The 15,240-nt window shown below is 42.4% G+C and overlaps 2 protein-coding genes and 1 long non-coding RNA gene across 3 annotated transcripts; 2 read left to right on the top strand and 1 right to left on the bottom strand.

Moving 5' to 3' along the window:
• Window positions 1-59: 59 nt before the first annotated feature.
• Window positions 60-4,432, bottom strand: LOC135345748 (uncharacterized). The gene is made up of 10 exons (XM_064543191.1): window positions 3,805-4,432; window positions 3,145-3,728; window positions 2,927-3,083; window positions 2,554-2,827; window positions 2,423-2,488; window positions 2,299-2,355; window positions 2,108-2,250; window positions 1,897-2,055; window positions 1,593-1,768; window positions 60-1,438 (listed from the first exon to the last, which is right to left on the bottom strand). Exons 4-8 carry the CDS (start codon window positions 2,611-2,613, stop codon window positions 1,914-1,916), a joined length of 468 nt encoding a protein of 155 aa, XP_064399261.1. The 5' UTR covers window positions 2,614-2,827; window positions 2,927-3,083; window positions 3,145-3,728; window positions 3,805-4,432; the 3' UTR covers window positions 60-1,438; window positions 1,593-1,768; window positions 1,897-1,913.
• LOC135345749 (uncharacterized) lies at window positions 4,301-4,651 on the top strand. Its single transcript, XR_010397874.1, has 2 exons — window positions 4,301-4,383; window positions 4,431-4,651. It is a non-coding gene; the product is annotated as an uncharacterized LOC135345749 (long non-coding RNA).
• Window positions 4,652-8,868: 4,217 nt separating this feature from the next.
• Window positions 8,869-13,965, top strand: LOC135345747 (uncharacterized). Its single transcript, XM_064543190.1, has one exon. The coding sequence runs from the start codon at window positions 9,209-9,211 to the stop codon at window positions 13,757-13,759; it is 4,551 nt and encodes a 1,516-aa protein (XP_064399260.1). The 5' UTR covers window positions 8,869-9,208; the 3' UTR covers window positions 13,760-13,965.
• Window positions 13,966-15,240: the final 1,275 nt, after the last annotated feature.

The following is a 15,240-nucleotide window of genomic DNA, read 5'->3' as shown; positions in this document are numbered from 1 at the left end:
ATATCTTATACTCATCTGGTAAGGTAGTTATCGTGTTAATTTATATTCTATATATTGAGCCTTCAACATTTTTATTTAAACACAAAAATCAATTGAAATATAATTGTTACATAATAATTGGGAATTAGTGTCCCATAACAGGTTACATAGTTGATTATATACACACAAATAAATTGTGATAATATATATATCTAATTGTTGGAAATTGGGTGTCCACATAACTGCTCCTGAAAAGGCTGCAAACCTGAAAAGGCTGCAAACGTGAGTTGAACAGAAGAAAACAAAGTTCCGATTAAATGCAATTCAACAATATCAGCGATACTCAAGTCGATACATAACTGCAATCTACAATCCATCAAAAAACCATTCAAAAAACCAAGCGTCAGAGTTATCGAGAATGTTCTTGAACTCTTGCGAAAAAGCTGCATACGAGTTGTAGTTGTAGGGGAGGTGGATTACCATTCCACACGTGGAGGTTGTTGGACGTCTTGAAAATTGAGTCTCAGCAAAACAAAAGTTAACCTCAATATATTGCTCACTACACTGAGGGCTTCCAGTTATGAACCTCAACAATTTTGCCAGGCATTCGGGATTTAGGGAAAACACAAAACGCCGGAAGAAGTCAAAAACTCGAGCCTCACTAGGGCATTTAAATTCCGGCTCACACAGCATAGCCCAAACCTTCTGGGTGGTAGGCAATAGGTCATTGCAGAAGTCTGTGACAACTGAAGCATCACACTTTCCCCAGAGCTGGGGGAAAGATAGCAACATACCCCGCTTCATTTCAGATATCGCAAAAAAGGGCAGACACAGTAAAGCACAATGAGCAGTGTTGATGATAACTTGCTTGCAGTTGGATGGACTGGGATTGGTGCAGCAGTTAAACTGAGAAAGCATAGGAATAATCACCTCCTTAAGTAGATAGGCATTATCCTGGGACGTTGCCAAGTACTTTCTCACAGCTTCCGATTCTGTGGCATCGATGTACCCAAGAAAAGATTCATAGAGCAAGTCGTGAAAGAGGCCATTGTGTTCACATAACACTTCAGCAATCAGGGTATTTGCAAGGTACAAAGGGAAATACCCAGTTAGGACATACCCATGAGACAGAATAGCTCCCATTGGAAGAAATACGTCAGTCGTGTCAGTCGTTTCAGGAGTGATGATAGGAATTTTCTCAAGATTTCCTTAAAATACTCTTTCTTGAGCACTTTGCCAAAATGCAGAGAACAATTCTCTTGATAACCCCCCTCCATCAATACCTGGTGACCCTCGAAAGCGAACACGCACTTCTTTCTGAACAATGTTCGGGTTGTTATGATACACTTTCAGTAAATCCTCAAAAACAGACAGACGACCAACCTCGACTTGGTGCACGCCATTCAATGTTAATCCTCGTCTCAGTGAAGACCGCAATAGTTGAAGCTCCTTCAGGCTTCTGTGCAATAAAAGGTGCATACATGCTAACACTTGCACGCCCTAACAACTGCATGCATGCATGTACATGTAACTTTGTACTACAAATTAATTCCAGATCTGAACAATTATACAAGTTAAATCACCCAATAACATAATTATTTATTACTACTTACAGAACAGATGACCCTTTGTCTTCATTGTCATCAGTCTCAGTTAGGTCCATAAAATTGGAGAGGTCAGGGGAAAAGTCATCCTGCATCATACTATGGTCGTTGTAGATTGGGCTACCCAGAACACTCGATTCTCTCGGAACACTCGATTCTCTTGGAACACTCGATTCCCTCTCAAACTACATGTGGACAACAAAACAAAGTTACGTAGGCTCAATGTGGACAAAATACATACAAAATCATTACTCAACAGAGGCTATAATTTTTTTAGAGCACAGTCCCACATACTCGCCCAACTTGCACTTACAGTAGTGTTCTCAGCAGTTACAAGTGTGAATGCTTGGATTCCAGCTGCTCTGAGTGACCCCTCATCACACAAAACCCGCCAATGGGGTACGTCACTGACAAGCAGACGAAAATGTCTCGGGTTGATGCACTCCTGTGATCCAACAAAAGCAGTGAGCTCCTAAGAAAAGAACCTTCAACCCAATAACCACTAATTTATAACTTAAACTAACTTCACATCATCAGAGCCGTTGAATCTTCTTGAAACACGCTGTCCATTGGGGAGTCTGACCCGAATGTGGACCACACCGTCAAGTCCTTCAGCAGGTTCGGGAGTCACTGACCCTTTCATGTCATCCCGGATACGTTTGTACCACTGTAATTAAAATTGTTATAGTAATGTTATATAATGTGTTATACTTACCTCCTCTATTCGTAACTTTCTAGCTTCTTCCTCGTTATTCTCTACACGTATCCTTTCCTGCAGTGCAAGTTAATGCAAAGGTCACACACATGCAAAGGTCACACACACACACACACACACACACCCTTTCTTGATCTCTCCGAAGGCTATCGGCATACTCTTCATCTTGTTGATGCATAATGGCACGAGTCTAAAAGTACAAGGAAGAGGGGGGAGGAAGAGGGCAATAAATCAAATGTTAATACTTGCACACACCACTTCAATGGGTTCGCGTAGAGAGCCCAGAGTTGAGTCACTTAAGAGTGATGGGGGCATTGAGCCCAGATCCCCCCCTGGTCATCAGCATCAGTTGCATCAGAAGGCAGTGGGATCTAGTCATCAATATCAGTTGCAGCAGAAGGCAGTGGGATCTGGTCATCAGCATCAGAAGGCAGTGTGATCTGGTCATCAGTTTCAAGTTGACCAGTAGGAGACTCGGGGTGTCTACCTAGCCTTGGGTCCTGTGGCACACTTGAGATTTCACCACTTCCTAAAATAAAAATGAATTTTAAAGTAGCGGCCATTCATGTCATTTGAATGACTTAACAAAAAGCAAAGTCACACAAACTAAAAAAATTGACGTCATTACCACTGTCATGGGAGGAAGTACTAGCAATAGACCTCACTCCGACCTCATTACCGCTGACCCCCTCGACAGCACACGTGTACACATGACCAGGTACTTCAGATATGGGTAACATTTCTTCACATTGAGGGCATGCAACCTCAAGCTTTTGAGTGTAAGCCTATATAATTATATAATTATGGATAATGCACTTCATACTGTGGAGTAAACAAGCAACTTGCCTCAATTTCAGTCAGAGAGGGAAGTAGTGGTGGTATCAACTCCAAAGCCTTATATAAACTTTGCCCTTTCGTCCCACCTGTTCCCTTAACTGATTGACACTGAAAAAAGGATGAAAGGTCTTCCCACGTCTAGGCTTCTTCCTCTCATCACTGATTTTAAGGGTGAAAATGACACTGACACTGTTACCGGGGCCAGCTGCTTTACAAAACTCGTAAGGTTTGAGACAAACAATCAGGAAATGCAACTCTTCAGCAGAGAGATAGTCGGGAATTTCTAGCCGGTCTTCAGCAGTGAACCATTTGCTGCCGAGTCCCATTCGGCACAATTGTCCTAGACTTCCTCTCTTAGGGACAGTACTGTCACGAGGGTCTCGAAGGCAAACAGGCACAACCTTCCACATTTTGATTTTGGTTTTTTTCCTGTTCCGTCCAAAGAAGGAAAAACGAGAGCCTAGTTCATCAGCAAAACTGGCTTCTCCAGTATTGCTCTGACGAATATACTGCCGTGCCTGGCCAAGCACCGTACTTAACTTAGCCTATCAGCAGTAGATCTACTACCGGTAGGTCTTCTGGTTTCAGTAAATCTGTTGATAGGGTCAGGGAGCAATTTAATATGTATAAACTAGCGCTTCCTCCTTGACTATATAATAATATTTTTACCGAGGGAGTCTTCTTGCTGTAGATGTCCTGCTGGGCAAGAAATCGTCGTCTGAGTCGTCCATGGCCAAGCTAAGTTAAGCTTCTTTATGGCTAGTCTAGTTTGTACGCAACACGAGGCAGATCAGGTGCACATCACGTGATGATTAGATTTGGCCTGGTAAATATTTTTTATAAACGGTCCGGTAAATGGCTCAGTAAACTTTTTGGAGCGGTTTTTGGAGCGGTATTTACCCATCCACAAAATTTTGCTTTTTGCCGGGGCAATCGTCCCGGTATTTACCGAGCCAAACAGTTTTGCCGCGGCAATTGTCCCGGTAAAAATATTGCCGCGGCAAATGTCCGGGTAAAAATTTTTGGCCGCGGCAATAATTATTACCGGCACAATACTGACTCAAATTACACGCCATAAACCGTCCTTACTCGAACTCAAGAAACACCTGTGCAAAAGATAAGTGATTGTCATCCATATCACGTGATAATTATTGAAATTAATTCCTCTAGAATTACCTCTCTTTGGCCTCTTCGCTGGAGGGGGAGCAGCTTCACCACTGGATGTATTACACCCGCCTGACACTGATGGTAATTTAATTGTATTTGAAATCATCATTCTAATATTTACTTTCCAGTGTTACCTTCAGATGGCGCCGAATCAATTTCGTCAAGAGTGACGTCGGGGAACAGCGCAAGCAACTTCTGGAACTCCTCCAGAAAGTGCACTAGAGGATGCTGGCTGTACCGTACCTGAAGCTGAATAGATGTAGATCTACATCTTATTTATGTAATGTCTTCTGTGGTACCTTGAGTCTTGCTTGTTCTGTATAAGTAGCCATTATGTGTTTTTTGTTTGCTTGTGTTAAAAAAAACCACGTGCATGTATCCCCACACCCTGGTATAAAATGCGCATGCTTGTTTTAGAGCTGTCTAAATCGTTCGAACGGGCTGCGTAGTAGTTTATGGATGTAGTTCTTCTTCTGTAACTCCAAATATTCTTGCTCAGTACATATTCTTGCTCAGTACACGGTGGTAAACAGCTGTGTTTCATATAGTAGTCCTGTTCAAATTTCTTGATTTCGCTTGATTTCGCTTTGTAGCTGTTGCTTGCAGTCTTCAAGCTACACTACAAATTACTGTTCGGTAATGTTGCATGTCTGTGGTGGCAGTATGTCTAGCCTTTTTATGAGAACCTTGTTCGTCAACACCTTGTCAACAGCTTTCGCTAGCTTCAAATTGAGTGTACTTTGTGAAGTTTGTGGTTCAGTTTCCAAGTCTTCTTCAATTCTTGGAGTAATCATTAGTGGGCTTTCTTCGTCGCATGTATCGGCTGATTCAGTCTCGGCCTCTGTCTCTTCTGTTCTTGTATTTTGATAGTCCCTTAGGCCAGTAAATGATCCTTCCTCATTGTAGTGTGGAGTTGGAAGTGGAAGTGGAACATGTGTTCTTATCATCTTTCAACTGCTTATTCTTGACTTGATAAAATCATGTTTTATGGATGTATTTTTGAAAATTAGTTGTCTAATCCCTTTAGCCTCCTTCGAAATTTTACTTTACGCTGTGTGAAGGGATGTGTACATGTCTTTCCTCTTTTGTTTAGCTTGTAGCCTCAATAAAACAATAAAATGTTAGGGACAATGTTTTCTATTCGACAATATCCTTGGCCTGTCCAAACAGCCTTTCTTCATGTTTCGTGTTGCATGATTTTAAGCTGAAATTGAGCTGGTGCATGTGTACAGTCAAGGCATGTAGATATATACCATAGAGCTTCCTTCTGGTGATATAGTTCGAAATGCAGCCACGTAGTATTGTAAAGCCTCAAAATTTCTTTGTTGGTTCTTTCACTTTCTCCCAAGTACAACAAACGTGCTAGGGTTTGTAGCAAAGTACAGGTTTGTAGCAAAGTACACACTTTCTCAGGTGCTTTGTGTTTTTGCATATGCTCCAGTTTTTTTCTCCTTGCTTAACCGTCGCTATGACGCCATAGACGCATTTTTGCGGCAGCTGCAGTTGAACGTCTTCTTTTTGCAAGATCTCGAAAGGAGGAGGACCTACTGCTTCCTAGAGCACTGCAAACGGCCGAGTGCTAGCTAACGTAACTGTAGACTAAGCTGTAGACTAAGCATTGCATGGGTAAAAATTTTGCACAAAAACGGTTTGAATACTGACAGATATTATTAAATACAATACTACCACATAATAAAATAAAATACATATAAATTAATTCTAACTATCTAAAACTTGAAGAATGACCACTTCACTGTGGAGGAGGTACTTGGAGATATCTTGTCCGATGATGAGGAGGACCCAGAAGAACCTATGCAGGAAGGTAGTGACTATGAATTTTCAGACCTTGAGTCGGACAACGACGAATATGGTAATACATAATTGCTACAATCATAGAAGTATTATGAACACTGTTCTATTATGAACACTGTTCTTATTATTTAGATGATACGAGTGACTCAGGCCTAGACCCACCACCACCCCCCTCTCAACCACCCCACCAACCCCCATCTCAACCACAGCTAAACGATTGTAGATATTATATTCGTTTCTCCCTTCGTTTCTCCCTGCACTTCCATTTGGTGAACATGGCAGAAATAAATTTTTTTCCTGTTCTTTTGAATAGGAATTGGCCATACCCTTCGAATATCTTGGGGTCGACATCATAGTCTGTACACACATAAGTACTTGCAAATTTCACTCTTATAATTACCGTATATGCTCGACCGCTCTTGTATAAAGGCCGCACTCAAATAGTAGCCTCCCTTGCTAGCAAAATGAAACATTTAGTAGCCGCTCTCTTTGACTCTAGCATTTCTGCACATGGCAGCCAAAAAAATTATTACTAGCACAGCTAGCTACATGTACGTAGCTACAAGTAGCAGCTTGTTAGTGCTTCACAAAGACTTTCTCATGGCAGAGTTCAAGTTTATGCAAAATTATCTGGAGCTAATAAATGCCGCTCTTGAACAGTGGCCTCTCTTGAATTGTAGCCTCCTCTCCAGCAAAATGAAACATTTAGGTTTATATAATGTAGCTACAGACCCCCCCCCCCCCCCCTGCACAACCCTTTCCATTTCCACTTAATTAAATATTACAAACCTGAGAGTGTTCCAAATAAATCTTGAAACGTTTGTGAACGCTTTGTCCGTTGGTCAGCATTGTTTCCTGTCTCTTTGGCAGAAGGATATAATGTAGTTACCTACACATGTGCATTATTTCTGCTTATCATGCATGTTTTGTACAATAATTAAAATTAATGTTGTATATACATGTACCTTGGTGATATTACTGCTGTGAATGTTGAGATGAATGTTAACCCTTTAACTGTCGGATTCTTAATTGGATTCTTAATTGACGGTGAAGTGAAATGTCTGTAATTTCTCTATCGGGCAATAAAATGCCTAGCAACCATATACCAATAGAATGCCCATACAACAAGGAAGAGGAAGTGCAACGCAACATGTGTTGCCATAACAACCACGGTTATTACGCTCACCCGTTTTTATCATTATAAATGCTCAGCCAGCGGTGAGATAAAATCCAAAATTTTTTTTTATGGATCAGCCTATCATATGGTATAAAGGCGCTTGATTTTCACATCGTATGAATGCTAAGATATATCAATTTGAAGTACAATACGTACATGTATTACTATATAGATCAATATCTATGAAATTTACAAGCTCACATAAAGACTGTTCATTACTGCTAATTCTATTTTAGCTATACTATACCACTACTGATATTCTAGCTATACTATACTACTTGCCAGAGTCACACAGTGAGCCCTCTCCTGGTCTTTCACCGTCCTGGTCCATAGTCTAGGTCCATGTCATGCATGTCCTCAGTCCCAGACAGTTCATCAGCGTCTGGCATAAAGCTGGTAGCCTTGGAAGGTATCCTACTATCCCCTCTCCTTCATACCCTCTCCTTCATAGGCACTGTCATCACTAGAGGAGACATCGCCATTGCTGTCCTCAAGCTGTTCAAGCACATCGGCACAACCTAGCCATAGCTTCGTGCGGTAAGATGCTAATGAAATTTTAACATAGCAACGTGGCTTGGAAATTTCACGTGATTCTACAGCTCTTCCTGTATACAGGGATTCGTAAGTATCGCAGAATTAGAATTTCGCAAAAAAAGTCACTATTGCGGGGCGGTTAAAGTAATTAAAAGCCCACCATAATATACTAACAGGAGTGTATTCATGCACTCCAGATATGCCTCGATCCCAGGCCGAGTTTTCGCTTTTATAACGGTTAGGCAAACAACTAGGCCTGGTACTAGTTGTCTGCGCATGCGTCAGTCGTTCGTCAGATTCTGACGAATGGATATTCTCGTTCACTTCTTGACATTTATATTCGTGTACTATCGTGTACTAGTTCCCGTTTTATCATTATTGGAATCGATTGGAATGGCTCATAGCTGAAGCTTCTCTCTTCTCTGAAGCTTATTCTGAAGACTGAACAACAAGGGAAGAGGTATAAAGCTTTGTCAAGCTTGTTAAGGTCAGATATTTTTGTGTGGGCCCTATGGCTATGCTATCAAGTCTTAATCATGTTTGGCTCTTAATCATGTTTGGCAAGATCTACCGGTAGGTAGACTCTAGTTTCATCATTAATATGGTGGATCAAGTGAGAGTGTGAGCTAGAGAACTTGGTGCTGCCATTATCAGCTCGTCGACAATGACACTACGTCGACAATGACAATGACACTATAACCTGTTTAATACGAGAAATTTAATATGTATAGATCTACACGTATTTAGAATGTCTAATATCCCAACAGTGCTGCTATACTAACGGACGAGACTGGACAGTTTGAGGTAAGGTCTTTGGTTTCTTTTAATATTGTCCTATACTAGCCTGCTCATTCGAGCGTTGCTGGATAGCTCAGAGACATCAAGAGAATCTACGTTTTCTCAAGCAACTGAGTTACGAGTTGGGGCCTAGAAGTCCAGCAGCCTGCTAAATCTTTTTGAAACATAATTTGAAGGCATTCAATCATCACTGTAATTGTGCTGCAACACAACTGGCAACTCCCCAGGCCTTTGTGAAACAGCTCCCTATATATGCATCTTTTGTGTACTTGTGATGGACTAATGAGAAAAAAATCTGATTTTAAGTATGTACAGATGTAATGGAATGTACAGATATAATGGAATGTACATATCTATATTTATAGACTCTATTTTTAGACTGTGGATCTCAGATAAGTCTGAGTCACATGTGTTTTTTTGTCAGTTCTCTCAATTTATTGATTTTATTAAAATGATCATGAGAGTTCTCAACCGATAGACACTTAAAATATAGGCTGTTGCTAGTCTAGCCTATCAGTCTATCACATTTGGTGGCAGCGGTTTTGGAAGCAAGAAGCTCCAGTGAAACTACGAGATCGAGACTATATGACTGAACAAAGCCGGTGGACAGCAAGCACCTTGAGATCTGGAAAGATTTACAAGCAAGCAAATAAACTAGAAGATATGACATCAGGAGATGATCATACCGAAAGGCCAGACCCAATGGCAGAGATGCTACAATTGTTGATGGAAGACCGCAGAAGGCACGATGAAGAAGTTGCGGAGGAGAGAAGGCAGCGTGCCGAGGAACAAATCCGTGATAAAGAACGAAGGCTGTACGAAGACGAACGGCGAGAAATTGAGAGTCAAAGACAGATGGAACTGTTTCAAGGACTGCTCACAGGAATACACAAACAAGGAGAATCTGCAGAACGGCGGGCAGAGAAAGATAGAGATGTAAAGCTGACCAAGCTAGCAGAAACCGACGATATAGAGGCATACCTTACAACTTTTGAAAGGATGATGACCTCATATGAAATTCCAGCTGACCGATGGGTGTACAAGCTAGCACCGCACCTGACTGGACAGGCGCAGAAAGCCTATGCTGCAATGCCTACAGACGAAGCAATCGACTACGAAACAGTGAAAAAAACGATTTTGATACGATACGATATCACGAAAGAAAGTTATCGACATCGATTCCGAACCGCAACACGAAAAACGGGCGAGAGCAGTCGAGAACTGGCTACTCGACTCAATGACCTGGCGAGCAAATGGCTGCAGGAATGTAAAACCGTAGACGAAGTTCGAGATTTAATTGTAATGGAACAAGTGATCGATATGTTACCGTTGGAGGTACGGATTTTTGTCAAAGAAAGACAACCCGGCACGAGCGCTGAAGCAGCAAAACTTGCTGACGACTATTGGCAAGCGAGGAAACCATCACTCGGAAGACGAATGGGACCACAAGCTGGTCTAAAATTTTGCCATACATGTGGGAAGCAAGGACATCTGTCGAAAGACTGTAGAAACAAAACACCGGGGAAACCCGACTGGAAACCCCAAAACAGTGGAGTCAAGAAAGACCTCAAAGACCTCAAAGACATAGAATGTTTTAATTGCCACAAGAAAGGCCACTACTCCTCGAACTGTCCCGAGCGAGCAGGAGCACTGTTCTGTACAGAGAGGCGAATAGATTACCAAGGACAATCGAATACAAAGAAAACAGAAGTCCAAGCCAAACCTAGTGTCGTAAAAACTGGCTCAGTTGAAGGAAAGAAAGTGGATAATATCCTATTAGACACAGGATGCTCAAGAACTCTCATTCGAAAGGACCTAGTTCCTCAGCATAAGCTACTACACGGAGAAGTAGTTGCAATTCGTTGTGCACACGGAGATACAGTACTGTACCCCCTAGCAGAAGTCGATTTGGAGGTGGAGGGATACCTAATTCATGTGGAAGCAGCCATCTCGGATACACTCCCTATGCCCGTACTCCTGGGCACAGATGTACCCGAACTCACGGCGATACTTAGAGGTGATCCAACCACGAAGAAAGTGGTGCCTCAGCAGGCATTGGCCGTGGTGACGAGAGCAAGTGCCATAAAGCAGCGAGAAGAAGAGGAAATGACTGCCCAAAAAGAAAAAGAGTCGGGCGCCCATTCAAAAACACTTGGAGTTGAGATGCAATTGCCAGTCAAGGAAACTGTAGACAGCGAGAGTGAGTCAGAAGTACAAAACTTGGAAATTATTGACAACGAGAACTTAAGTGACGTGCCCTTTCAAGATTTGGAGGATGAACTGTTTATCCCAAGTCGAAACAGAGAGACGCTCACAAGAAAGGAGAAACGCCAACAGCGAGCAAAACATTTCGAAAAATGCAAAAATATGCAGTCGGAATTGCACCCATTGGACATTTCACTTTCTAAATTCAAAGAATTGCAGCAAAAGGATGATACCTTAAAACAGTGTGTCGAGGCAGCTGAAGGCAGCCCATCAACAGCAGGGGTAGGGTTCTATCAAAATGATGGCCTACTCTATCGCAGGTGGATACCCCCCAAACAAGGGGCGGACGGAGTGGAAGTGGAGCAACTGGTACTCCCAAGGCATTGCCGAGAAGAAGTACTGAAATTGGCCCACAGCGTACCTTTAGCAGGCCACATGGGCAAAGAGAAGACTGCAAGGAGAATTCTGCAACGATTTTACTGGCCTACCTTATATCAAGATGTAGCCAAGTACTGCAAAGGATGTCTCACATGCCAAAAATCTACACAAAGCAGAACCAAACGAGCACCGCTCATCCCACTCCCAACTATTCAGGAGCCCTTCAAGAGAATAGCGATGGACATTGTTGGTCCACTCCCAAGAAGCAATTCGGGCAAACGCTATATTCTGGTTATATGTGATTACGCGACCCGATACCCTGAGGCTATACCACTCAAAAGCATCGATGCCCCACACATAGCCGAACAGCTGATGACACTGTTCTCACGAGTTGGAATACCAGAGGAAATACTGACTGACCAAGGAAGTAATTTTACTTCAACACTTCTAACGGAGATTTATCGGATGCTCCATGTACACCCCATTCGTACCACACCATACCATCCCCAAACTGATGGCCTAGTAGAAAGATTTAATCAAACTTTGAAAAGAATGCTCAGAAAGGCAACAAAGGATGAAGGAAAAGACTGGGACAAAGTAATCCCATATTTACTATTTGCATATCGTGAAGTACCACAATCGTCCACAGGCTTTTCTCCATTCGAGCTACTGTATGGCCGAAGTGTTCGCGGACCACTCGATATCGTCCGAGAAGCTTGGCAGACTGACAAATGCGATAGTGTGAGCATAATCTCCTACATCATGAAGATGCGAGATCGACTCGAACGAGCGACACAAGTGGTAAAAGTGAATCTGGATATAGCAAAACAGATTCAAAAGACGTGGTATGACCAAAATTCCCGACAAAGAGAATTCCACCAAGGGGATCAAGTATTAGTACTATTGCCAACATCTAGCAACAAGTTGCTCGCCCAATGGCAAGGACCGTATGAAGTGGTCAAACCAATTGGCAAGGTGGACTACCTGATCCACATGTACGATCGACGGAAAAAAAGAAGAATATTTCACGTTAACATGTTGAAACAGTGGTATGTACCCACCAATACTGGCTATATAGCAGAAGAAATTGAAGCTGATTATGTGGATGAAGATATACCTACGTGGACAGACGATAACAGTACCCAAATACCGATTGACAAGCGGGTTGACACCCCTCAGAGAGCCCAATTGCAGAGTCTACTGGACAAATACCAAGATGTATTCAAAAACCAACCAGGACGCACTTCGTTAACGGAACACAGAATAATCACTGGAGATGCTCGCCCCATTCGTTTACCACCTTACAGGATACCACATGCTCACAGAGATGCAGTCAGAGAAGAAATTGGCGAGATGCTCGAGCAAGGTATCATAGAACCATCCTCAAGTGCTTATGGTTCCCCAATTGTGTTGGTGACCAAAAAAGACAAATCGCTAAGAATTTGTGTGGACTATCGGAAACTCAATTGTCAATCACAAGCCGATGCCTATCCCATGCCCAGGATAGATGATCTAATTGACGGACTTGGACGGTCACACTATATCTCAACTCTGGACCTCACTAAAGGTTACTGGCAAGTACCTGTCGCTGTTGAAGATCGACCCAAAACGGCTTTTGTCACACCGTTTGGTTTGTTTCAATTCAAGGTGATGCCATTTGGACTACAAGGTGCCCCAGCGACTTTCCAAAGATTGATGGATCGTGTGATAGCTGGTCTCAGTGATTTCACAGCAACTTATCTTGATGATGTGATAATATTCAGCGAAACGTGGGAGAAGCACCTGGAACACGTTCGAACTACTCTCCAACGACTCAGGAAAGCAGGATTAACAGTCAAAGCAAAGAAGTCACAGTTTGGAGCAAAGTACTGTACGTACCTCGGACATATAGTAGGTGGTGGAGTGGTCCAGCCAGGCTCAACAAAAGTACAAGCAGTACGAGAATTCCCAGTACCAGTTACTAAGAAGCAGGTCCGAACCTTTCTGGGACTATCGGGTTACTACAGGCGTTTTATCCCTCAGTATGCCGATATAGCCTCACCTTTGACCGATTTGACAAGGAAGGCTGCACCCAGCGACGTTATCTGGACTGACACTTGTGAGCAAGCTTTCCAAAAGCTAAAGACTCTGTTGTCAACCTCACCGATCCTTGCAAGCCCAGATTTTACTCAACAGTTTATTTTGCAAACAGATGCTTCGGACAGGGGAATTGGCGCAGTACTCAGCCAGCTAGATGGAACTGGAATGGATCGCCCAGTGGCATACTATAGCAAGAAACTCTTACCTCGTGAAGAACGGTACTCAGTGATCGAAAAAGAATGCCTGGCAATTAAAGCAGGAGTAGCCGCATTCCAAGTGTACTTACTTGGCCGACCATTTACAATACAAACCGATCATCGCGCTCTCATGTGGTTGAATCAGCTGAAAGATAAGAACTCAAGACTCACACGATGGAGCTTGTCTCTACAGCCCTACAGATTTGAAGTAGTGCATCGAAAGGGAGTCGACAACAGTAATGCAGATGCACTGTCTCGTGCGCCAAACCCTATTTGACGCTGGAGAACGGTGGAGGAATGTGATGGACTAATGAGAAAAAAATCTGATTTTAAGTATGTACAGATGTAATGGAATGTACAGATATAATGGAATGTACATATCTATATTTATAGACTCTATTTTTAGACTGTGGATCTCAGATAAGTCTGAGTCACATGTGTTTTTTTGTCAGTTCTCTCAATTTATTGATTTTATTAAAATGATCATGAGAGTTCTCAACCGATAGACACTTAAAATATAGGCTGTTGCTAGTCTAGCCTATCAGTCTATCACAGTACTCCCTATGTGTACTCCCTATGTGCGTGCATCTTTTGTGTACATGTACTCACTCTGTGCATTTTCTGTGTAGAACTTGCGCTAGCTAGCTAACACTATACACGCGGCCTTTATTCGAGGCAGAAAGCTAGAATTGTGACTTGTTTGTTGCTCTTTAGCTGACTCTGGGATCCCAAGAGTCATACTTCTCTGAGACTCTAGGACTCTAGGCTTCTTTGCTGTGATCCTAGACTCATGTACCACTAAAACTCTGTTCTCAATGTTTCAGCATGTCTCCAGTCTGGTTTAGCTCCTGAGTTGCTGTGCTAGACAGCTCAGCTCAGTCATACATCACTACATGCACCACTCTTCTGGTTTCTTTATAATCATGTCACCAGCCGAGGGAGTGCTCTAGTCTTTTTTAGTTCTAAAAACGGTCCTTCCTTTTAGCTCTTAATTCTTAGTGTAGTAGGTAGTTCAAAGGCCATATCTGCTGGGAGGGAGCCACCAAAGGTGAGATTTTGCACAAAACTTAGTCTTACAGCTGACAATAAGTGACATTTATACTTTTACAGGCTAATAACTTACTCTAAATAGAACACGATGCTCCCTCCCAGCTGGGCATAAGCCTTTAACTACACTAAGAATTAAGAGCTAAAAGGAAGGTTTAGAACACCGTTTTTAGAACTAAAAAAGACAAGTAGCTATCCAGAATTTTTACACACAAAACATATTAAAAATCGTGGGCGTGGCTGCATTTTAGCTGATTCAGCAATAATTGAAGGTCCCAGTCCTTAATATATCTGAGTGTACATGAAGTATTATATATGTTACCTTTTTACATGTAGCTCATCTCTGCTCATCTCTGCACAAGGACAGCCAAGGACAGTATTTTTACTCACTCCAAGGCGAAGAAACCGAAGAATGACATGCACACATGTCAAGCTGCCTTCCTCAAAGTCGACAGCAGGATTTGACATTGAAGGTAACATAATTATTGCTTACACAGCATACCGATAAAATAATACTTACATTAACATACACCATAGGACCCGATGATGAGATCAAGGACAAAAAGGTAGCTGAGTAGTGTGGCCCAGACAGAGTTCACAGTGATCCCTGTGATAGACAGTGGAAATAAATATGCTCGAGTGCTATGTCATTTCGCCTCCTTAGTACTGCTGTTTGTGGATGCCTGGAAAGAAGGAAAGAAGGGCGTGTTG

The sequence above is a fragment of the Halichondria panicea genome, chromosome 12, assembly GCF_963675165.1.
Source record: "Halichondria panicea chromosome 12, odHalPani1.1, whole genome shotgun sequence".
Classification (NCBI taxonomy): Eukaryota; Metazoa; Porifera; class Demospongiae; order Suberitida; family Halichondriidae; genus Halichondria; species Halichondria panicea.
The sequence above is the reverse complement of the archived record's forward strand: the minus strand, read 5'-3'. Positions and strand labels throughout refer to the sequence as shown.

What these genes read in the sequence shown, in the direction of transcription:
- LOC135345748 (XM_064543191.1), bottom strand. Translation starts at nt 2,613, where the DNA reads ATGCCCCCATCACTCTTAAGTGACTCAACTCTGGGCTCTCTACGCGAA. An exon ending in TACGCGAACCCATTGAAGTG is followed by an intron (nt 2,489 to 2,553) that starts GTGTGTGCAAGT and finishes TTGTACTTTTAG; the next exon opens with ACTCGTGCCATTATGCATCA. An exon ending in TTCGGAGAGATCAAGAAAGG is followed by an intron (nt 2,356 to 2,422) that starts GTGTGTGTGTGT and finishes CTTGCACTGCAG; the next exon opens with GAAAGGATACGTGTAGAGAA.
- LOC135345747 (XM_064543190.1), top strand. Translation starts at nt 9,209, where the DNA reads ATGACTGAACAAAGCCGGTGGACAGCAAGCACCTTGAGATCTGGAAAG.